General features: G+C 40.9%; 1 protein-coding gene across 1 annotated transcript in view; it reads left to right on the top strand.

Annotated features, from left to right (window-relative positions):
- The window catches only part of LOC126237795 (uncharacterized), a 51,906-nt gene extending 29,334 nt beyond the window's left edge, over window positions 1-22,572 (top strand). Inside the window, exons 9-12 of the mRNA XM_049947749.1 lie at window positions 5,919-6,057; window positions 8,442-8,591; window positions 19,818-19,981; window positions 22,178-22,572. Coding sequence (XP_049803706.1) covers window positions 5,919-6,057; window positions 8,442-8,591; window positions 19,818-19,981; window positions 22,178-22,352 — 628 coding nt within the window. The 3' untranslated portion in view covers window positions 22,353-22,572. The remainder of the gene's footprint in view (window positions 1-5,918; window positions 6,058-8,441; window positions 8,592-19,817; window positions 19,982-22,177) is intronic.
- The last annotated feature ends 3,313 nt before the right edge of the window (window positions 22,573-25,885 follow it).

The following is a 25,885-nucleotide window of genomic DNA, read 5'->3' as shown; positions in this document are numbered from 1 at the left end:
AGAGGGCATCCAGGATCATGCTGAAGATAGGGGGAGGCTGTGTCCCCAGCCCTGAATCGATGATCTGGTCCAGCGAGAAGGAGTGCTTTGCAGACACAGGAAGACCTTGAGATGCTCCCAGATGACCATGTCGACACTGGCATCTGGTAGTGGCGTCTCTGGTGGTGTCATGCTGTCCTCAGCCCACATCTAGTAGTGGTGACATCGTTGGGTTTGGGCTGGACCCCAGTCTCTTCTCGCTCTCTCCCACAGGATGGCCCAAAATTCCTGCACATAGCCTGCCCTTGATGGCGTCGAATGTCCTATTAGGAAAGACACAGAGAAACTCCTGGTTGGTGAAGAAGAGCTGGGTGTCCCTCCCATGGAAGAGTTGGGTCTCTGCCTTGACAAGCAAGAGGTCCTCCTCCTTGGTCCACCTCACCAGTTTGCAGTTGGCTGGGCAGATACTGGAATAGTTGGGTTGGCACATCCAGTGGGAGGTCCAATGCCCCAGTTTTCTATAATGCTGCGTCCAACTATAAAGTGTACAGTGCGATGGAGAGCTGGTAATATCTTAAGCCCCCATTGTGGTCATCCACTCAGTGAAATCAGCAGGCCCACAAGAAAGGGGGGGGGGCAGGTGGGGAGAGCGTAAGAAGGCTAGGCCCATGTGCTGCACATCGCTTAACCAGTAGCTAGAAACCACTAAAGGAGCTTCACAGCAGCAGCTTGTTTGCTAAAAGACTGTACTTTGAAGAGTAATGTCTGCTCCCAACTGACACATTACCATTTATCTACCTAAGAGAGTCACAGTTACTTAATATAGGAACTTCCGCCACCACTTCTCGTCTTCGGGGAAATCAATGCACACTACCCCTTGTTGGGGAACTCCACTTCGACGAGTAGGGGTCCTCTGATTTACTAACTTGCATCTCGTCAATGACAGTTCCCTAACCACTTCAGTGACGTTCATGGTACCTTTACTGCTATCAATCTCACGATCTCTTCCCCTGCTCTCGTTGCTTCCCTACATTGGTCACCCTATGATGATCTATGGTAGGACAGTGACTACTTACTGGTTACTACTAAAAACAGTCTTGATCACGATTTATTTAACAAGGTGACCGGTTTCGACCACTACTGTGGTCATCTTCAGACCTATAAGTTGTATACAAAGCTCTTACTGGTGATTCTATCATTCCCTTCCGCCGCCTGTCAGACAGACCGCTACGTTGGGCATTCTGCAGGGCCAACTGGTCTGTGTAATCTACTGTGCAGTTTGACACTTCTCTTTGGAACTGCATTGATGAGGTCATGCAGGGCGTCTCTGCGCCCATTCTTTGTGCTGCTAGCACTGTTGTCCTCCTACCCACAGGTTCCCGCCATCGTCGACTGGTACTGTGGTGGGCCCAAGTACGTAGCAGTAGCTGTCCAGAACCGCTGATGGACGCTACAACGATTAAAACGACACGCTTCACAGACGAACGTCCTCGTTTTTACATGTCTTTGTGCTAAGTCTCGCTACCTTACTGAGCAGAGTAGAAAGAAATGATCGGAGCACTAGGTTCCCTCATTGCCTCTGCACCACTGGTTTGGTCCAAGCTCTATAACCTTCTGGGCCGCCAGGGACAATCCACTGTTCAAGATCTTATCTTTTAAGGTGCTATGTGTACTGATCCACTGGTCCTTCCAGAACACCTCATGACTCACTTTGCGACATCATCAGCGTCCTCTTCCTATGCTGCTTCATTTCTCTAACAGAAGTGCCGAGTTGAACAGATCCCTATTTCAACCCCCACCAAGTTGAAACCTATAATGAACCCTTCACTGGATGGGAATTCCTGGAGGCTCTTACCTGTTCACATGACGCGGCCCCAGGTCCAGATTACATCTACAACCAGATGATCCAACACTTGGATATTACCCAGGGGCAACTTCTACTCAGTGTCTTCAACTGCATTTGGTTCATCGTTTCTCGACGGCTACTGCCCAATTAGCCTGACAAATGTGCTTTGCAAACTGTCCGACAGGATGGTTAGCTTCCAGTTGTGTTGGGTACTCGTATATCGTGGCCTTTTGTCCCTGAATCAGTGTTGGTGTGGCTTCTGACCATTTACTCAGATTGGAAACAGCAGTCTGACAGACTTTCTAACCACCGCCTCCTTTTCACGGTCTGCTTTGACATAGAAGTCTTGGTGCCATCACATTTTAGCTACGCTCTATGACCGGGGCTTCCACAGCGCCCTTTCACTCAGTAGCATCTGCTGAGTGCCAGCTCCAAGGCAGGACTCTGCATGGGTCGTATCCCATGGCTTGCAGTTTCCTCCATCCAAAACGCGGGTTATGCATTTTTGTCATCGATCCACAGTACGCCCGATACAGCCTTTTCTTTAGGCAAGCAGCTCCTAGATGTTGAAGCATGGTCCAGTTTCTTGGACCTTGTTGTTGTTGTTGCTGTGGTCTTCAGTCCTGAGACTGGTTTGATGCAGTTCTCCATGCCACTCTATCCTGTGCAAGCTTCTTCATCTCCCAGTACTTACTGCACCTACATCCTTCTGAATCTGCTTCATCTCTTGGTCTCCCTCTACGTTTTTTACCGTCCATGCTGCCCTCCAATGCTAAATTTGTGATCCCTTGATGCCTCAGAACATGTCCTACCAACCGGTCCCTTATTCTTGTAAAGTTGTGCCACAAACTCCACTTCTCCCCAATTCTATTCAATACCTCCTCATTAGTTATGTGATCTACCCATCTAATCTTCAGCATTCTTCTGTAGCACCACATTTCGGAAACTTCTATTCTCTTCTTGTCCAAACTATTTATCGTCCATGTTTCACTTCCATACATGGCTACACTCCATACAAATACTTTCAGAAACGACTTCCTGACACTTAAATCTATACTCGATGTTAACAAATTTCTCTTCTTCAGCGACGCATTCCTTGCCATTGCCAGTCTACATTTTATATGCTCTCTATTTCGGCCATCATCAGTTATTTTGCTCTCCAAATAGCAAAACTCCTTTACTACTTTCAGTGTCTCATTTCCTAATCTAATTCCCTCAGCATCACCCGACTTAATTCGACTACATTCCATTATCATCGTTTTGCTTTTGTTGATGTTCATCTTATATCTTTCTTTCAAGACACTGTCCACTCTGTTCAACTGCTCTTCCAAATCCATTGCTGTCTCTGACAGAATTACAATGTCATCGGCGAACCTCAAAGTTTTTATTTCTTCTCCATGGATTTTAATAGTTACTCCGAATTTTTCTTTCGATTCCTTTACTGCTTGCTCAATATACAGATTGAATAACATTGGGGAGAGGCTACAACCCTGTCTCACTCCCTTCCCAACCACTGCTTTCCTTTCATGCCCCTCGACTCTTATAACTGCCATCTGGTTTCTGTACAAATTGTAAATAGCCTTTCGCTCCCTGTATTTTACCCCTGCCACCTTTAGAATTTGAAAGAGAGTTTTCCAGTCAACATTGTCAAAAGCTTTCTCTAAGTCTACAAATGCTGGAAACGTAGGTTTGCCTTTCCTTCATCTATTTTCTAAGATAGTCATAGGGTCAGTATTGCCTCACGTGTTCCAACATTTCTACGGAAGCCAAACTGATCTTCCTTTAGGTTGGCCACTGCCAGTTTTTTCATTCGTTTGTAAAGAATTCGTGTTAGTATTTTGCAGCCACAGCTTATTAAACTGATAGTTCGGTAATTTTGCACATCTGTCAACACCTGCTTTCTTTGGGATTTGAATTATTACATTCTTCTTGAAGTCTGAGGGTATTTCTCCTGTCTCATACATCTTCCTCACCAGATGGTATTGTCAGGACTGGCTCTCCTAAGGCTGTCACTAGTTCCAATGGAATGTTGTCTACTTCCAGGGTCTTGTTCTGACTCAGGTCTTTCAGTGCTCTGTCAAACTCTTCACGCAGTATCGTATCTCCCATTTCATCTTCATCTACATCCTTTTCCATTTCCATAATATTGTCCTCAAGTACATCGCCCTTGTTTAGACCCTCTATATACTCCTTCCGCCTTTCTGCTTGCCCCAGATTCGTCACCTGAAGACTACATGTATGCAGAAGCTTAATGCTATCCACCTCCTGGCCCACACATCTTGGGGTGCAGACTGTGCTCCCCTTCTCTATCTTTACTCTGCTCTGGTCTTGTTCTGACTAGATTATGGTGGCCAGCTTTATGGCCCAGTGGCTCCTTCCACTCTGAAAATACTTGACCCTATTTACCATTGTGGGGTCCATTTGGCTTTTGATGCATTTCGCACTAGTCCTGTTGACAGTCTCCTTCGTGCTCTACAAATACGACTAAGTCAACTTGCGTTACTTATGCAGTCGCCATTCACAGCTTCCCTAACCATCCCGTGTACCCTGTCCTCTTTGTGAACAAGGGATGTTGGGTTGCCGGTTGGAACGCATCTCACTTCCCTCTGTCGGGATCCCCATCTCCACCCAGTGGAATGTGCCCCATGTACTTATTCCCAGACCACAGCCCTCCGTTGGATGGTGCCTAGACCAGGGATTAGGACCGAGCTGTTCCAGGGTCATAAGATCTCTGTCGCCCCTCTGGTCTTCTGGCGTCTTACGTGACAAACCCTAATTCTAGGGCTATATTTTATATAAATTAGTACATGGATCTTGCAGAGGTCACAACACAGTCGGTTGTGAGCTCTGCAAGATCCATGTACTAATTTATATTTACGTGACAAACCCTAATTCTAGGGCTATATTTTATTTTTGACAAATGGATCTATGGCGACATTTGTAAAAACGGCGATGGTACATTAGTCCTTACTAATGTAAAATTGCCACCGTCTGAAGAAGACAAATTTATATTTGTCGAAACCTAGGTAAAGAAGTCTTTCTCCATTGCAACTGGTCGGCTGTTTATAATTTTATTAAGATTATATAAGGTAATAAAGTTAGGTAGGGACTTCGCTATCGCCAATGGTTGCGCCTGTCATCAGAGTAAATTTTGTTCGTGGCGGATGGCGTCTAGTTTCAGTTTTTTTTGTTTGATGACACATACAGTATTGATTCTTAAGACAGTTTTTATCTTCATGGTCACTCCTCACTTACGAATATACATATGAATGGGCTATTTTCGGGTTATGGTATTTATGTTTCTAAATATGGCGCTGATAGAAATACGCGGCTTTTAATCTAAATTTATTAGAACCTAATGTAACCTCTCCAATAAAATGTTCAATTATTGTTAACAGTTTCAGTTCTTTCTACTTCGGTTACAAGCTTTTTAAATTTCCAGCATTATTTGGGATCTACTATTTACTTGGAGAGAACGCTTCTGCACTTGATAACTAGTTATATTACGTTATGGCTCTCCGTAATTTTTATATGAGCCGCTTAAGTGTCGGGTTTGTCTGAGGGTCTTTGAGAATCACCTGACCCCCTGATCTCGGAACAAACCGCAGGAAAATGCACTCCGACAGTCAAGACCACAGGACGGCAACGATTTTGTACTATCAGGCCCCATTGTCAAAACCTATCTTGTGGGTCTTACACGCAGCTTTGAAGGTAAGGAATAAGAACTTAACAACTTTTTTGTTTTGATCAAATAAACATACTAAATATTTAAAGAATGATTTTATTTTAAGAGGGAAAAAAACGACAGTATAAATAGCCTTTTTGGCAAAGAGGTGATTTAGATGTACAGATCAATATAACTTTAAAGAAGAAAACGACTCAAGGTAAAGATGTGGAGAGAAAAGTTTTGCTATTGTGCTGTAGATCGGCATGCTAGAACATAATTATGTAAATATTAATCTGGTGTTACCAAAGCCCTATGTATCCTAGAAAGGTTTATGCAGACCGGTTGTCTACGCTATTAAACTATCAACTACTAATGCAAGTACACTGTTGTAATTGGAGTCACGGAAGGATCTGTTTTCTATGACAGGTCACACTCTCGTGCTATGACGGCCAACGTCAACGAATACGTCGACGCGTTAATAGCAGAGATCACCAAGCAGCTGACGAGCGCCAACTTGCGTACCATCAACATACCTGCTGAATTGCACGCGTCCTTCTCCAAGGTGGTGAGTAATGATAAATCTACTATGAAACAAAAGTCAGGGGTTGGCAACGGCACAGAGCAGATATAAAACACATAGCCAAGTCAGCAGATTGAGAGTATCTGCTTATACGGTAGATGTTTCCGTCGAGATTATTTCAGCTGAGGGCCTACAAACAGCTATTACCATTACTGTCGTAAAAGCGCAGCTTAGAAAATCTCACAGATGCAGCAGTATAGGAGAACCAAACAAATACGAAATGTGACACCAATGAGTCAAACAGAGACATATACAGGCCGATTTTAAAACAGAAACTTTACGTGCGAGTCGTCCCTCGCGCATGGGTGTCTGTGTTATCCTTAGCGCAAGTTAGTTTAAGTTAGATTAAGTAGTGTGTAAGTTTAGGGACCGATGACCTCAGTAGATTGGTCCTATAGAACTTACGACAAACTTCCAATTTTACGTGCGAAACTGGAGAAGAACGAGGTAAACCTAATAATTAAAATGTACAGCAATAAGTTTAAAAATAAAACCTTTCATTTCCGTTTGTTGGTACTATCACTCGTATTTTTGCATATTTGATACAAATGGGCTCCTAAGGAACTTCGTTTTATGACATAGAGAAACCTTCCGAAGAATTTAATGACACTAATTGCCATATGGCATTCTCTGTCTTCTTAGGCTACAGGATAGCTTTGTATAAGCTGGCACTGCGTGGCAAATGTTTTTTCTACCTGAAAATATATTTTTCTACAGCACAATTTCTTATGCTACTAGATCAGATTGATACTATACGTCCATCATGGATACAGCGTGGTTTCGTGTTGGGTACTACAGCCGAGCGGTTGTCCTCAGAGAGGGGACGTAACTCATTTTACAATTCTGGTCCGCTGTCCTGATGCAGACCGCAACGCCATTGTAAGATGGGATGGAAACTTCAACATATCTCGCTCCATGATGAAGAAGAAGGAATCTGGTCTCGTGAACACAGCCGAAAACGTGGAGCGAGTTGAGACGTCTGATACATAGAGCACTAAACAGTAGACTTCGGCACTAATGAGCCAATAGTGCCAACGATTATGCACGAAGGTCTTCATTATCACCGTCCCACGATTCAGATATGTCAGTAACTTAATTAAGGTGATTACGAACGGTGTCGTGCCTCTTGTGAAACCGTGGTAAATAATAATCTTCACTGGCCACCTCGCTCCCCTGATCTCAGCTTGTTTTTCTTCTTTTTTGAGATATATCAAGTCCCGAATTTATCTTAACAAACGACACTACCTTGTAGATCATAAGACGGCAGTCCAGAAGGAAATCGTTTGTACTCCACGCTACTCGGAGTGTTCAGGACCGGCTACGGTCATTAATAAACTTAAGTAGCCATCAACGGAGCGACTTAATCTTCAGATCACAAATGAAACAATGAAATTCCCAACATAACTATGTATTGCCAGAAATAAAAATAGTTTTGAAGCAAAACTGACAACGTAAATTTCATTTGAAAACCATATGACCCCCGTGACAGACGCTGTATTATGGGTTTAAGAAACTTGACCATTGACTGTACAAGTTTCCTTTGCCTTTAATTTCACGGGATATATAGAAGTAATGTACTTTTATAAACACTGTAGACTGGGAGGTCTCCAGATAAGGAGCAGGTGTATTTGTAATAGTTATTTTTATTCGCACCTTTGTGGCATCTTTGCTTCAGAGATCTGTTATATTCTGTTTTAATCTATCTCCGTCGCACCTGTGAATGCGCGTTGGGTGAACTGCTTGTCTTATTGTTGCCAATTAGAAAGAGACAGACATGGAAAGCAGCACGAGTGCTGCTTCTCGACAAACATCGACGGGCCCCTGATCTTAAAGTTCTGACAGACAGATCCCAATCAATACCTCAACACCATAAGAGACTGGTCACAGTTTAGGACTTTACTAAGGGTGCTGGTGTCACTACATCACGTTCCCTTTGTAACTTAATACAGATCACAGACACTTCTTTCTCCATTAATGAGCCCGTGTACGAAGGAGGAGCTGATACCTGGCTCAACGAAGAAGTATGAGAAGGCGCTGAGCTCCTGCCTCGAACCGGGTGGACATAGTGGCTTGCACATGACCATTTGGTACAATACACCACCTGTAGTCGCACAACCCGGAAGACGACGATCTGCAGCAGTCCTGCTTAGTAAGTGGTGTGAATGATTGATCTATGTGTAAAACGAAAACCCAGAATTCCCTCCAGGATATTCATTTCATTATTTGTTACTATAGCAGAGGTGAAAACTTAAATTGTTGAAAACCACCTCAGTATTCACCAGACAGTATCTGCCTGAAGGTCTTTGCACTGTGTAATATTACACTAGAATTTCTGTATCTGGAGTAGTGCTACTTCTGGTTGTTTACAGATCCTGTGGGTGACGTGGCGTGGCTCTTTCACCGCTACGGGAGCCTGGGCTAAGGATCTCGCCACCATCCGGAGGACGGGCGACATGAGCATCGTATACGACGGAGGTGTCCTCACAGTCTTCGGCTCCCTTGGACTCGGAAACTTGCAGGTATCAATGAAACTAACCGTTTTCTTACAACAGATACTAAAGTTCATGTGATCATGTCTCACTTTCTTAAAATTGCTTTCAGTTGTCAGAAAACCGACTTAATTGTGTATGTTTCGAGAAATTCATCACAATTTGCTGCATTAGAACAAATTATTGATCTGTTACTGGTTTCGCTCACTGACCAACATCAGGCACGAAAACTGGCTACTGCAAGCCACAAGGCAGTCACGATGAATCATACAAACGCCTTAACTGTCAGTTGTATGAGTAATAGTACAGAAGAGCAATGTTTTTAACACATCAGAAACCTTCCACATGCACACTCAAAAGGCAACTCGTCATGACTAGTCGGGACAAAGCATGAGTAGGCAAAGCACTTATAACCTCAAAGACAACACTCATGAACTTGACAGTTAATGCGATTGTATGGTTTAACGTGATTGACGTTTGACTTGCAGTAGCCAACTTCTCGTGCCAGATGATGGTCAGCAGCCGAAAGAGGTAGCAAATTAATAAATTGGTCTAATACAGCCAAGTTTCATAATTTTTCTTAAACATAAACTGACAGTTGTCTGAAGAAAACATTTCAGTTGTGTAAGTTTGTGTCTTAGCAGCACGCAGGGGAGATGAAACCTACTCCATTGGTAACCAACATGTGTAGGCCGGCAGACCATTTAATGAAGCACAATAACTCGGTGCGAATAGACCTCCCGCTCATTTTTGTACAGTTTTTATAATAGAAAATTTTAAAGTTTCAGGAATTGCTGAATGGAATGAACAATTTAATGAATTCACATTATTAATTGAGAGTAAACTGAAGAAAGACGGGAGTAGTGATGAATAGCAAAAGTGAGATCAACGATAAATTTTACATGGAAATTAGAAAACACGAATCAGACAAAATAAAGAAATTCCGCAGTCTTAGAAGCAAAATAAAACATGACGGAGTAGGATATAAAGTGCAGAGTAGCATAGGCAAAAAGGGCAATCCTGACCAATCAAAGTCCTCAAGTATCAATAATTTGCCTCAGATTGAGGAATGATTTACTGAGAATGCATGTCTACCGCACATCATTGTATGAAAGTGAATCATGGACTGTGGGAAAACGGTGAAAAAAGTGAATGGAAGCGTTTGAGATGTGGTGCCGCAGAAATATGTAGGAAATCTGGTGGACTGATGGGAAATGAGGTTTTCCGCAGAATCGACGAAGAGAAGAACGCAAGGAAAACACTGAAAAGAAGAAGTTACATGACAAAGGACGTGTATTAATACCTCGAAGAATAATTTCCATGGGGCTAGATGTAGCTCTGGAGTACAAAAAGTGCAGGGGAAGGCAGAAACTGGAATAAATCCAACATATAATTCAGGGCGTTGAAGGCAAGTACTACTTTGAACTGAGGATGCTGTCACAGTAGAGTAATTGATGGAGGTCTGCATCAAACCAGTAAAAATGAAAAATGGAACAGCTGGTACAGGAGACAGCTGCAAGTGTTATGTCTGTCAAGAGAGGAATATATATAAAGGCGAACAACTACCAATAAGAGATAAACAATGAACAGCTGGAGGAACACTATGTACACAAGAATTTGTCCCTGCCACATGGCTACCATATTTGTTTGGCTATTACTGTTCTTGAAGAATACGCATGATACCTTTCTAAAAGCTCTTGCGAATGAGGACAATCGGTAGGTTTCATCGTGTGAATTCCATGCCGATTCACTTGCGTAGCAGACATTTATTGTAAAATCAGATTCATTCTTACGATACACAAAAATTGACATTAGTTATGCCTCATTTACTGACACATAGTTTTATAGCTAATGTCATTGTTGTATACTTTTTCATGCACTAATTGTAAGGCTGACTTCAGCTGTGAAGCACGGGAATCAGCTTAATTTTTCAGGGACCTCCTCGACAGAATAGAAGGAGTGACCCAAGAGGAAACTCTTCAGTTCCGATTTGAAAGCGCGTGGTTTACTGTTAAGTTTTTTGAATTCTTGGGGTAGCTTATTGAAAATGGATGCACCAGTATACTGCACACCTTTTTGCACAAGAGTCATGGAAGTGCGATCGAAATGCAGATTAGATTTGTGCCTAGTATTAACTGAGTGAAAGCTCCTAATTCTCGGGAATAAGCTGACATTGTTAACAATAAATGACAGTAAAGAATATTTGTATTGAAAGGCCATTGTCAGAATACCCAGACTAATGGACAGGGGTCGACAAGAGGTTCGTGAACTTACACCACTTACTCTCCGAACTGTCCGTTTCTGAACCAAAAATATCCTTTGAGAATGGGAAGATTAACCCAAAAAGACAATACCATATGTCATAAGCGAATGAAAATAACCAAAGTAGACTGCTTTTCGTGTCTAGTTATCACTTACTTCAAACATCGTTCGAATAGTAAAAATAGCAGCATTAAGTCTTTGAACAAGATCCTGAACGTGGGCTTTCCACGACACCTTACTATATATCTGAACAGCTATAAATTTGAAATGTTCAGTTTCACTTACCTTATGCCCATTCTGTGAATTTAAAAAGTCGAGTTTTGTTGAGTAGTGTCTTAGAACCTGGGTCTTACTGCGATTTAGCGTTATTTTCTACAAGCCATGAATTTATGTCACGAACTTCGCTAGTTGAAACAGTGCTAAAGTTGCATACAACATCCTTTACTACCAAGCTAGTGTCACCAGCAAGCATAAATATTTTAGGATCACTTGTCCTACATGAGGGCATATCATTTACATAAATAAGGAACAGAAGTTGCCCCAACACTGATCTCGGGCACCCCCCCCCCCCCCATTTGACTGTACCCTACTCAGACCCCACATCACAGCAATTCTCAACAACACTGTGGGTAATGAACTTCGGCTGTCTGTAGTTAAAGTAAGAGTTTAAGTAATTGTGAGCTACTTCCCGTATTCCATTATGATCCAATTTCTGGAGCAATATTTTGTGATCAACACAATCAAATGCCTCATTTACATAAGAAAAGATGACTGGCGTTCGAAACCGTTTGTATAATCCATCCAGTGCCTCACAGAGAAAAGAGAATACAGCATTTTTAGTTGTTAAACCACTTCTAAAACCAAGTTGTACATTTGACAGCAAATAATGTGAAATATAATGATAAATTATCCTTACATACACAGCCTCTTCAATAGCTTTAGCAACACTGATGGCAAGAAATAGGTCTAAAATTGTCTCCATTATCCCTTACTCCTGTTTCATAAAGCCGCTTTACTACTGAATACTTTAATCGTTCAGGAAAGTGACCTTTCTTGAAGGAAAAATTAAAAATATGGCTCAGTACAGGGCTAACATGTGTAGCGCAGTACTTTAATATTCTGCTATATCCATGAGAGTTCTTAGCCTTCAGTGATTTGACTATTGGCTTAATCTCCCCCTTGTCAGTATTACAGAGGAGTACCTCAGACATCAATCTTGGAAACGCGTTTTCCAAGAGGGCCATACGATTCCCTGTGGAAACTAATTTACTTAATTCACCCCTAATACGCAGAAAGTGACTGTTAAAACTCTATATCTATCTGACTTATCAGATACTGTTTGTAATGGGCTACTGTATGTTGATTACGACTACTTCTAACATTTTGATATAATTCCTACTTTGTTCTGCATGATATCCTTATTCCACTGATCAACCACCCAGGCTGCCTTTTACTACTAGCACCCTGTTTAGAGCGATCTAATGGAAAGCAACTTTCAAAGAGAATGGGAGATGTGTTAAGGAAAGCATTATACTTGTCATCTATGTTATCGTCACTATAAACATTCTGTCACTTGCCCCTTAACGAGTTTTAGGAAACCCTCCATTGCCGTTAGATTAGCTTTTCTACATAGTTTGTCATTATACATAATATTTTTGAGTACCAAAACCACTTAGTGTTAAAATTTGTCCATCATAATCTGAAAGGCCGTTCACTCTTTTACTAACAGAATGCCTGTATAGTAATAAAGAATGAATAAAAATATTGTCTGTGGCTTTGCTACTGTTTCCCTGCACCCTAATTAAAAAAAAAACAGTCTGTATCAGATCCTATGAATTTAGGAGATCTTCCAACATCCTTTTTCTTGCACAATCACATTCAAAATTAATACTGACGTCACCACATGTAACCAATTTTTGATGTTTCTTATAAAGTGAACCAAGAACTATCACTAACTTGAACAGAAATGTTCAGAACTCAAAGTTAGGGGACCTGTAGACAACAACAATTAGAAGTTTAGTTTCATTAAACTCAACTGCCTCTGCTGAACATTAAATATCTGTACAGTGCTAATGGAATACTGTTTTTTACTTAAATGGCCACTCCCCTACTTCGCAAAGAACTCCTTGAAAAACAGTCAGCTAATGTATATCCTGGCAAAGGAAGTCTCTGAATTGTCAAATTTTGTATGTGGTGCTCAGATATGCCATTAATGTCAGAGTCAACATCTATAAGCAGTTCACTAACTTTATCTCTGAAACCTCTTGTATTTTGATGAAATATGCTAATTCCTTCACTATTTGGATACCTGACCTCCTATGAAGGTAATTACATTGTTAGAGGGACTTCCTTTGAGCTGGGATACCTATCAGCTGACTTCAATCTAAAAGAGGTGTAGCTCTAACACCAACTGCGACAGGAATTTTCCCATCCCATCACCACCCTCTACACTGCCAGCCTCCCCTTCCCATACCTACTGACGTGCAAGGCCATGCCCAGTTGATAGACTCAACTGGCACCATTGCAATGTGAGCCATGCCCTCCACCATCAGTGCCTTCTCCAACCCCATCTTAACACTTCCAACAGCAGCATGAAGGCGAGGGAAATCATGACGCTGAAATAGCTGCACGAAATGCACGTTAGTGCCACCAGTTTAAGAAGCTATCTCTACCAGGTCACCATCTACATCATACTCCCCGTCCTAGCTCCACCCAAAATCGTGATCCTCTTTCATAAAATTCGTGCATAACTCCTTTACCTTAACAGTCACCTGAGCCAAAGCTGCACTAGGCTTCACAATGCTGGTGACCTGGTACTCACTCCCCAACACTTCCTGCAACTGCTGGCCCACACCTCTGTCATGCGATCTACGTAGCAGCAGAACCTTTTTCTTTCTGTTACAATTTGCAGCTGACTTAGGCTCCAGAACTGCTGAGGACTGCTGCATGTTTCCTTTACCTACAGCTACAAGAAGCTCCTCTCCACGCTGACAGTTGGTCAAATCTACTGGTTATACGTAAAGTAAAACGGTGTAAATATCTCCTCTTCCTAGCTGCCTTCTTACCAACTGCCAGTTCCCATTTCTCAGCACCGTTCACCCTCCTCAACGTAACTAGTTCCTCCTTATGACTGCTCATGAAGGGCACAGATGTTATGCTCCTGTTGCTCTATCAACTTCTTTCTTCTACAAATTCTGCATTTCCAGGAGAGGATCTCGCCAGAATGCCCACTGGCTTCCCCAGTGCATTTTCCCCAATTAAAATACTTTGAACAAATCTCCCACCGTAACCTACTACTCACGAACTTACGACAAAGCTCACACTTCTTACTCACGGTAAAATTTTAACAGTTACTGAAAAAACTAAACGTCTACGTTAGCTAAGTTCAACTGCAACAGTAGAACTTTTTAAAGAACTAACAACTGTGATTTCTAATTTCGCTCTGTACTAACAAAGCAACTACTTTTATTAATACAACTAGACCACACCTAATACCAATACCACAATAGCTTCAAACAATCGCTTATCTAAAATCAAAAGTTCAGGCGACCACTGGAACACTAAACGAAATTAAAAACAGAGAACGAAAGTTTTACTAAAATACAATAAGAAACATCAACTGAAAACAACCGTACTAAATTTAATAAACGACTTCAACGCACAAACAACTCTAAACAACACTGAGGGCGAAATTTTTCGAAAGTTTATTAAATCGTTATTTAGCCAGAAACAGAGCGAGACACCGTTGAAAACTACTAAATTTAACAACTGAATAACAGCGCACAAACAACTTTGTCAGTACTCAACTTCAAAACGGCTACAGCTGAAACGGCTCAGAGCGAAATGTAAACAGACTGCTGAGACTTCGATGAACTACGTAAGCACATTCACGAACAACAGACCCTTAGAATCAATAACACAAAAATAAAGATTAAGACGAATGGAAATCCACTAAGAAGTTAATTTTACAGGAGATATTTACATCAATAATATTTAAAATAAGTATTTGAAGTCTAAAAATTTATAAAATACTGGTGAGCGATTTTAACAGCAGTCCAGCACGCTTGACGTGACACTAAAGATCTGCAGAGACGGGGTTACTGTATATCACACAATTCAGGAAATGCATCACAGTTGCTCTCCACCGACGGAAGTTAACGCTATGAAGTATATTCTTCCTCCATTTTCCCAAATGGTTTGCTACTTGTTGTAATAAAAGCTACCAGAGGAGTATTCGCCCCGACTCTTCCACGAACACTCCCTCAGTCTGCCGTAATCGCAGGTTATGATAAGGTGCGTTTTGAAATGAGGCCCACTCGATTCGAGAACATAAGGACCACTTGAGAGGGAGCAGTGAATGCGGCTTTGAAAGTCAACATTACGTCCAGGAGAGCAGTGCGCAAATATGTGCTTCTCCAATATCGCCGGCCGAAGACTGGCGAAGCAAAGAAATAAACAGTGATCGATTGTTTTAACACCGACAGTAAGGCTTTATCGCGAAGAAGCTTTATTTTGCGTTGAAAAAAAGGCGTCGAGATCTCAACATCATCTTGAGTTTCAAAAATTTCTATTAAATTGCGTATTCAAGTATTATCCTGGTGCAGAATACTGTGGAGAGGTGGCAGGGTAAGTCATGGAGGAGTATGGACATCGTATGAACGCCATACATACTCAGAAATCACTGTTGCTGTCTTTTCATACTGTAACCGGAAGTAAAGATAATGATAGTATTTGAAACGAGGAACTACAGAAGATGATGAAAGATAAGCGAACATAAGAAATGAGATTGTGCTCCACAAAATCGGCGGGGATAGTAACATGTGTCAAATACTGGGGGAGGACAGACAGCGAAAATACCTGTAGCTGTACAGCCCCCACTGTGTGACAGCGTAAATTACAGCTCGCCGCTGTAACACGATTCCATTCTCCGGTGTCCACGTTTTCTACAGGAAAGGAGAAGAGCTTGGTGAAGGAAAACTTTCAATAGTGAACTATGGTTCAAATGGCTCTGAGCACTGTGGGTCTTTACTTCTGAGGTCATCAGTCCCCTAGAATTAGAACTACTTAAACCTAACTAACCTAAGGACATCACACACATCCATGCCCGAGGCAGTATTCGAACCTGCGACCGTAGCGGTCGCGCGGTTCCAGGCTGTAGCGCCTAGAACAGCTCGGCCACACCGGGCGGCTCAATAGTGAACTGCTTGTATGACATCGTCTATTATGCTCTCACCTCCAGATCGATTTTGGAGTTGTTTAGTAGCATTGCTGATACCGATATGTTGCAGATGATGTGCTGGAGTTCCTGTCTGCATATCGCAAAATATGGAAAGGGAGAAAGGCAGGAAGGACAGTTAGGGTCTAACGACCCTTTGTCGGGGGGGTCTTTAGAGGCCAAGCGCTAGTTCGGGTTGCTGGAAAAGGCCGAGTGCTTTCCAAAGGAAGTATTGTTATACACTGTACAGTCACGTAAATGTGACTGCCACCGATGTTCGTTGTCAGTGTTCAATAACTATAAACAGACGACAGGTGGCAGCATTAGCTGTGGAGGATACATAAAACATATGGGGGGGGGGGGGGGGGACGTGGAAAACCGTGTATTCGTTGTTATAATGCAGATGCGGATCGATTTGCCTCACGTCCGAGAGGAAACGATCATCGGCTTTTAGTACAAGGATGGACACGTTTCCGAAACGGCTACGTTTATAAACTGTTCGCGTACCGCGGTGGTTGAAGTTCGCTGTGCAAGGCAAAATGGCGCTAAACAAAACCGGCGCCGAGACAGCTGTGAAGCAGCACGGGCATGAATAACAGGGCTCAACGACAGGTAAAAAGATGAGTGCAGGCGAGTAGACGTGCAGCTGTTGACCAACTGATCCGCCAGATGCGCCAAGGGGCCACCTAAAGTATCTCATTAACGACAGTTCAACGAACGTTGCTCAGTATCGGCCTCTACGGCAGGCGCCTGGAACATACAGCCACGTTGTTTGCTGTTCGTCATCAACGAAGGCTGGAATTTGCACACCTGTCCAGCAGATGGACGTCCATTGAGTGATCACGTTTTATGCTCCATCGGAGAGATGGCCGTTGTCGTTCACAGCCTGAAACATCTGAAAGCAGGCCGGCCGAAGTGGCCGTGCGGTTAAAGGCGCTGCAGTCTGGAACCGCAAGACCGCTACGGTCGCAGGTTCGAATCCTGCCTCGGGCATGGATGTTTGTGATGTCCTTAGGTTAGTTAGGTTTAACTAGTTCTAAGTTCTAGGGGACTAATAACCTCAGCAGTTGAGTCCCATAGTGCTCAGAGCCATTTGAACCATTTGAACCATCTGAAAGCAGACACTGCAACAATCGTAACAAGCGTCTACGCCGGCGGGCAATCCCTGGGTGATCTCGCCATTCTAAAAGGCACAACGGATCAATGACCATTGTGATGTCAAGGGATTAGGGTATCATAGAACATCAGCACATGTTTTAACTGTGTGTTACTGCATTTATGACATGCTGATGTCGGTTGGCTCTTTTATTTCACGCAGCATCTCTATGTGATTGTCAGTGTTGTAACAAACACGTACCGCTAATAATTTTACAAGATCCGATGTTGTCAGCATAGATCTGCCGAAACCAGATACAGTAATAAAAAGAATTTCTAGCAAACGTACAACTTTCAGATCGCTCCCTAACTGACGCAACCTGAAACGTATATAAATAGTAAAAACAGAGATACAGAAGCACCAATAAATCTTAATTCTACTAGAATAGCATCCACAATCGGTTAACCAAATGGAAATCATATGAATATGGGTGTGATAAATAATAGTGCTACCGAACACTCGCCGGCCGGAGTGACCGAGCGGTTCCAGGCCCTACAGTCTGGAACCGCGAGACCGCTACGGTCGCAGGTTCGAATCCTGCCTCGGTCATGGATGTGTGTGATGTCCTTAGGTTAGTTAGGTTTAAGTAGTTCTAAGTTCTAGGGGACTGATGACCACAGCAGTTAAGTGCCATAGTGCTCAGAGCCATCTGAACCATTTTACCGAACACTGTTGCGATCGCAATTCTGATATCCGAAGACATTTCCAACTGAATTATGTTCTTTTAACAATAAAATTCAGAATCAATCAGTATTTCAACAGATCAATTTAAGCAGAACAACACAAGAAACTTCTATAAAACATTCAAACACGTTTTAAAGAAGTACACACCACCAAGTTCACAGTTTACAGATCCAAAAACACAAAAGACTGCGTATGATAATAAAGAGAACGACAGGATACTTCCAGAGTGCTTCGGAAAACTACACAACTGCCATCCACCTAAAAAAGAATTTCATTTTGATAATTTAATCCAAATACAAACAGATTCAAAGTCATGAACAATAGAGGAAATCAGAGAAATCATAAAACAACTTAAAAATCTTAAAGCATCAGGATAAGACAATATAGTTGCTAAATTGCGGTAACGCTCTAGAGACAAAATTATTCAAAAATAACGAAATAAGTAAATATCAGAAAGCACTAATTGTAGAGCTGAACAACAAACAGCTTATCATCACAATTGGCATTGATATATCCACAACTAGTAAGAAGGAAAGAAAAGTGATCCTAACACTTATAGAGGCATGTCCCTCTTACCAGCAGCACATAACATCTTGTCCACGAGGCTTTTAAAGAGAGCTGAAGGGTTACTCGACCCAAAACTAGGAGACTATAGAGCAGGATTTAGGAAGGGAACATTTTTTGCAGAGCAAATACTAAATCCACAGAACATAATAGAAATGAAGAAAATAAGAAACTTGAAATGCCTGATGTGTTTTGCAGATTTTAAAAAGGCATATGAGTCAACGGACAGAAATCGTGTGAAAAAAACAAATTTCATCACCAATATCAATTTTAAAATTCATAAAATATGAAGACAAACTGTCATAAATAAATACGAGAATGAGTAACAAGCAACACAAAAGAAGAGAAAACCAGAGAAAATAGAGTACTTAAGATGGAAAGGGCATTCCAAATGACATGCGCTTGTAGGTAGCAAACCGCGCCTCGTAGACACCATCGCGGCACTCGGGGGTCACAGAACCAAGTTACGACACCTGAAGACGGCGTCTAAGAGCCCGAAACCGGTCGTGTAATAATAAAAGAACTTGACAACTGCAGCGGTATTTTCAACCTCTGGTATAATGCTCGGTTGCGGATGTTCATGCAACAGGACTGTTTGTAGATATAAAGAAGCAAAACCAAAGTCGATTTAATGTAACCTCCAAAAGAGTTATCCGAAGAAATAAAAAATTTCTCATCTATCAAGGTAATGGTGGTTCAATGAAGAACTTTTGAATAATGCAGCTTAGCCAACGACGTGAATAAGAAAATAAATACAATGATTCTCTCAAACATTCGTATGGGGGTATACTTCCATGTAGCCTATGAATAGCTGTCACTGAACAGTAATGAAATGGTCACTGTTGTACAGTGTGACAATGTTAAAAATAAGACTGCTTTAACAGTTGCGTAAGTGACAGTCAGGTTAGACGAGTGTAATTTAAAAATTATTTTTGGGGAACCTTATACTTCTGACAATAGTTTTAAAAGCTTATTACTACTAATAGTCATCTTAAGTACGTGACTGAGTAAGAATGAAAAACCGAGTAAATTTAAGTATTAGAGTTTCGAAGACATAAAAAGCAGTTCGTTTTATTGTAATTTGCTAATCAAATGCTGGTTTTAAGTGAGTTATTGAGGCAAATACAGTTTTGTATTGGCCATACCTGTATCCACGTTATAACTGTTTCGCCTTTGTTGAGGATGACATAATTCGGGCTGATCTTATCATCAGAAAGATACTGGTGATAGGCATTTCTCTGCCACAGCTATACTTTTTCAGCTCGAAAAGAATTTAACACCATAGTAATACCTCATAAAATAGTAGTATATCTGGCGATAAGAGAGTGACCTGACTTTTGGCAGGTGCTGTAACCCAGTGGGCGTTCTGTTGCAGGTTGGCTTCAACCATTACCACGCAGAGTTCATGGATATCGGGCCGAGCGGTACCGTGAGTGCCACGGTCGGCTCTAACTCTCTCTTCTTCAAGGTCCGCGTCGACATGAGGGAGCTCCAGCATGCTACGGCCACCATCGAGGAGCTTTACGTTGAATACATTGAGTAAGTTGTAAGATCAGTGTGTTACACACTGTGTGGTTTCGTTATAGGGGCTTTCATCAGCCGAGGTAAGGTAAAGATATATAGTGGGACACTATTACCGACTGCGATGTTGTTGTTCAGTAGTCTCATCTTACGTGGGAACTGTGATCCTCAGCATTTCAGTTAAACTAGGATGAGACAGCAGAGAGTTCTTTAACCCCAGAGAAATATTCCAGTGCTAGAGGCACTAACCGACTGACATTATCTCCACAGAGTAGAAAATTGTCAGATGTTATACCACTATTGTGTATTCATGGTACTGAATAAGTTGGGCGTGAAAAGATTTCAGTAAACGTTTAGTGCGCGTTTCATGTTCTGATTCTTGTATTTATCTGTTATATGCTATGTTGTATCTTGTCTCTTAATGCACATACTATATTTACGATGTAAGAGACTGTTCTTTCCTGGTTGGAAAGATGAATATACTCCACTTTTTGCATTGGTGTAACAGATGGTTATCTTCTAGCAGTTTCATTTTTGAATCGCACATGGAGTTTTTTCTTCATTTTTAAATAGCTGGTTTCAGGTTTTTCGTACTGGTGGAGAAGCAAATTGTGTTATTAGTAAAATGTAAGAAACACTAGAAGGAATTGACTGCAAACTGCTTCTCTCTTTCTTTAAAGAATTTTTGTACTTTCAGATACATGATTAGAATTTGGCATTTTTAGGGTAGGCTTATCAAAAATGTCTGTAACAGGTTCATAAATGCCAACCTGACATTTGAGATCAGTCAGAAAGGGTTTTAAAACCTCAAAATTAGTCGTATAGATATCGTGTTAATAAATGTTTATAACTAGATTTGGGTATTTAATCAAAGATTATACAGAAACTACTAGGGATCTAGCGGAGTTGCTTCCCCTGAGAAAAAAAACTTGGGCTGTCTCACCTTATGATACGTTTATCGTCACAGCAAAACAAACTTTACTGGAAACTCGAAAAGTTAAAAACGTTTCAGGTTAAAACCTAAGTCGCTTGACAGGGATGCCGCAATGCTTCCCCGTTACGAGCCCCATCTAGATTAATGGCTTCAAATATATTGTACTTTAATGATTTTGGGATGCGTTATTGAGAATCCCAGTATTATATCAAGTTTATGAAAAGATCGCGATGTAGTTCTGCTGTGTTAAGAAACCCTGTAGGATAATGATTCCGCAATTCTCTTTGATGGAACTATAAATGGAAAGGTCAAACATATGCGTTAACACTATAGTTTTTGGGGGCAGTGCTTGCTCTGTTTCATTAATGGTTATCTGAGTGGCAGTACACAGCCAAACTGAGAAATCTTATCAAGACTAGTTGATACAATATTTGAAAAACCAAAGGGAAATGCATTTCTTGTACTTCGTATGTGGTCATGGTTTCCTCGCACGTTCCTTCACATATCAGATGAGAACATCAGGAGTTACAAGCCTTGAACAATACCCCATCCCAAGATGGCCCTCCGCCCGCTAAAATAATATGCTGGGATGCGCAGGTATTCGAATCTCACGAATATTGAATTCTCCACTCCATACACTTCCGGAACTATGCTATAGACTTAGTTTAATAGTTACATATTGTACGTATTCTTAAACAATGACAACTGGGAATTATTATCCTAACTTACTGTATTTATCGTTTTTAGTTGATTACTATTTACAATAAGCAGTTGTGAAATTCCTCAGAAAACGTTTATAAATGTGTTCTACATTCTTCTTAGTCTACTAACAATTATCAACCTACATTTCTATCGCTTAGCGTGGACATCAAAATTTGTTCTTGAAAGTACACAAAGACAGTTCTGCACACGAAAATCTCTACTGGTTTTTATCTGTAATCATACAATCATACAATATTTTCCACAGAACTTTGATTAAGACGTTGGAGACACGTAAGGTGTACGAAATTTGAGCCCCTCCTAGCTACCCAAGTTGACGTTTCATATGGTTTCCATAAATTTGTTAACCCGAATATCGGGATGCTTCCTTCTACTATCTGAGCTTTTGCTACATGTGTAATGGGATCAATGGAATGCTAAACCCTAAGCTTCGACTTGTAATGTATCTTTGACTAGGGTGGGACGGCGAGACCTGAGACAGAGAAAATTCTTGTTAAAAGGTTTTCCATATCTACGGTATGAAACCCAGTACGCTCATACCTGTTCTTTCTGTGTTACAGTGATATTGATTTGGAAGTGACTGGGCTGGGTATCCTCAACTGGCTGGTGTCGCAGATCGCTACGTGGGTGTTGGGTTTCTTCACGGACAGCATCGCTCCGTTCATCAACAAGTATCTGCAGGATATTGCCTCCACCAGCGTCTCCTTGGTCAACCCGTTAGACTACTTACAGTGAAGGCCTCAACGGCTCTCTTTGTAGAAATACTGAAGACTTGAAGCCGTACAGCCAGAAATAAAGTCTGTAAACCAGACGTGCTTCTCAATTCAACAGTCGTAAAACGCATACAGCACCGTACGCCACTCTGCAGATCACGGTATCCGTGGTCCAGGGGTGTAGGTTAAGAAAATGTTTTCTTTGTCTGTTGTGTATGTTGTATGGTACTGCTGTAATGTGAAGTTAATATGGATATTACTGCTAAGTGCACAAGTTTTCGTGTTTCTGCAAAATAAATACCTAAATTATCCAACACTACTTACCTTTGTTTTTTATCTACGCTGAACAACTACAGCGTCGAAGGAACTTACCATGCAGTATACCTTATGTTTACATCGGTGCTGTTTTGTAGACCACGATCACTGATAAGCTGCCAAGCTCAAACAAAACAAACACCAGATCAAAATCTAAATATAAAGCTAAAAAGAAAACGAAGAAATTTTTAAAAAAATGTTTCGGAACAATAGGTGACCAAAAAGTTAAGTTTAAGGAATCACAAGATTACGTTGTGCGCGTGAGACCAAAACTGTTTTAGTTTGAAGTGGATAACATGCCACTCCCAAATCTGTCAAAAATAGCCATAAACAATGGTTATTTTGATAATTACGCTAATTACTAGGGATGGTACTAAGAATGAGAAGCTGTTATTGTTCACTCATAATTAACGTTTATTATGTCATCAAACGAATTATAATACTAACTGGCGTCACGTCAAATACTACCTCAGGTGGATACTGTGAGTAGTAAAACGGAAGAGTATCACTGATACCCACGCAGCAAAAGTTAAAATTCCCGTGTCCATAAATCATAACCGCATGTCAATCGAGTAACTGTGTCTTACGAAGATAACGTCTGTACAAGCATATCCCCTTAGTAAGATCTACCAGCCTCTGCGTTCCTTACCTTAGTTTGTAATGATGAGCAGATCAGCCGACCGCTGCAAATCTGCGATTTAATGGAGTGTCTGTGGTGTTAAACACGCGCCACTTTTTTTTTTTTTGAGTCCAAAAAATTATGCAGCAAAGGAAAATATATGCTTCAGCACAAGTGGTAAGATGCATTTACACACTAGAGTAATACGAAATACTGATTAGTTTTCCCCATCGTTGTAACAAAAATACCACTTTTTCTAGTTCTGGCATTATATACATTCCCAAGTGTTATATTACACCGTAATTTGAGAGTACGGAAGACCGCTTGTCACAAAATACGATACTGCATGCAGCAAATTCACAAAGAGCACTGACGGATAACGCCTGCTGTTTCCAGTGAAATCACGAGAGTATATCAAATGCGTTAATGGAGATCGTTGTGAAGAGGTTTAAATCAAATGTCTGCAGATTGAACAGGATATTTCATTTTACTGCTTTCATTAGGAAACAACTTTCATTAGGAAACAACCAGCGACATAAGCCAATTTTGAAAGCTTAGAGTATTAAGTTGTGTGTGTCAGAAGAAATACGAAGCGCCTCATCGGCAGATTTAGTTTAAAATTCTCATTTTTAGACTTCAATGGTTCTCAACTATTTTCAAAAAGTTATTTATTTGGAGAAAATGAAAATTTTACTTTTCTAAGAAGGTATATTAGAGTATTTTAATACCGGTGTCAGCATAAGACAATGACTATTATACACACAGAGAGTTATGTTGCACTTCGCACGTAGTAGCTGGTATGTACTGTCTCATTGTATTCCCCATCATTGTGCAGCGCTTATGGTCTTGCATGAAGAATTTTTCCACAGTGAAACTCCTGTGATAATATGGCACGCGTTATTTTCATACTGTGCAAAACTCTCTGACAGCACGCAAATGAACCTTTCCTGCTCTTTAGTCTGTTGTTCAGTCTCCGTATGCAGCTTTTTTTTCACCTTAGTTCTTTTTCCAATCCCTTTCTTTTAAATTAATTCGTCTACGGTTTGAATTAGAGCTGCTGTGAATCCATTCAGTGGAACATTTCCGTAGGTTTCTTGCGTAGAATTTGCAATTATTTTACTTTTAGTACACACCGTATTATCGGAAGGCTGTATTTCAGTTTGGTGCCTAATTGTTACTGCAACTGGAATTTTATTGAGAATCTAATGTGGAAATGTGGAAAACGGTGACTGCAAACTGAATTTGACAGCCTTTTGTTGTGAAGTTTTCTCGAGAAATCAGTCCTAGCCACATACTTCTTGGATCAATATGAACCGGAAATTCGTATTAACTTATGCCACTAGTTTTTTTTTGTTTTTCATTCTTACAGAACCATGCACAACAGTAAGGCATCTATAAGGGATGATGAGTATGTTTCAAACTTTTAAATTTCGCTGAAACGTGGTATCAACAACTTTAGCGAAAGTATTCATGTCAGCAACACTCAAAGATGTTTTTGAAGAGGGCCCGCCTTGGTCAAAACACAAGTTTTGTTTTCCTTTATATTCCTCAGGCATGTTTCGCTGAAGTTTCAGCATCATCAGTGGGTTGCTTGTTATCTTCTATAAAAGAAGAAAAATGCTTTTTACTACGTGTACACACATAAATTTGAGTTTTTAAAACAGTATTTACATGTGTAAACAATAGGCAAAACACACACACACACACACACACACACACACACACACACACACACACACGCACACACACACACACACACACACACACACATACACACTTACACACTCAACTAATGAAAAATAACTGAAAAAAATTAATGAATGAAATAAAAATAAGAAATTAAGTTAAAAAACAAAAAAGACACCCAGTAAACCCCTCCCCCCCCCCCCAACTACATATACACACAGACACACAAAGTGATAGGTGCACCCCACAAAGATTCAAGACTCCCGCCCAGAAATTATTCAACTGTTCAGCTGTCCGCCATCTTCTTTCTAATGTTTGTAAACAGTGACACGAGAAGTTACATAGTGCAGATTTACACAGTGAAGATAATTGGAAAATCAACAAAACACACATGCATATATCTTCCACATAGTACTAGTTAATGTTAGGCATAACCATAACACGCCCAATCGTAAATTTTCGAAGTAAACTCTTCAACAGTAAGTTCTGTATGGTTGCAGATGACAAGATGTGAAACAAAATAACGACATTAAATTTATAAAATCCAGGAAATCCACAGCATGTCGTAGCAAGTTTTACATGCACAATTTTGTCTGTTTTCAAACGTGTAAATATTGTTTTCAAAATTTCAAATATACATGTGTACAAGCAATAAAAAGCATTTTTCCTGCTTTATAAAAGAGAACAAAAGACCCACTGATGATGCTGAAACCTCAACGGAACATATCTGGGGAGTAAAAATAAAAATTGTGTTTTGCTTAAGGTGGACCCCTTTTCAAAAACAAATCTATTTCCAAGCAAACACGGACAGAAGAGTTTACTCCTCAAGATGAATATTTTAAACAATGTCTGCTTTCTGTATTACTTATCTTCTTTAGGAAATCAGTACATGCAGACAATAATCCTCAAACAAAATAAATTCAGCGAATCATAAT

Source organism: Schistocerca nitens, chromosome 1, assembly GCF_023898315.1.
Source record: "Schistocerca nitens isolate TAMUIC-IGC-003100 chromosome 1, iqSchNite1.1, whole genome shotgun sequence".
NCBI classification, from domain to species: Eukaryota; Metazoa; Arthropoda; class Insecta; order Orthoptera; family Acrididae; genus Schistocerca; species Schistocerca nitens.
Note: the sequence above shows the minus strand (reverse complement) of the source record. Positions and strands in the feature narration are given on the sequence as shown.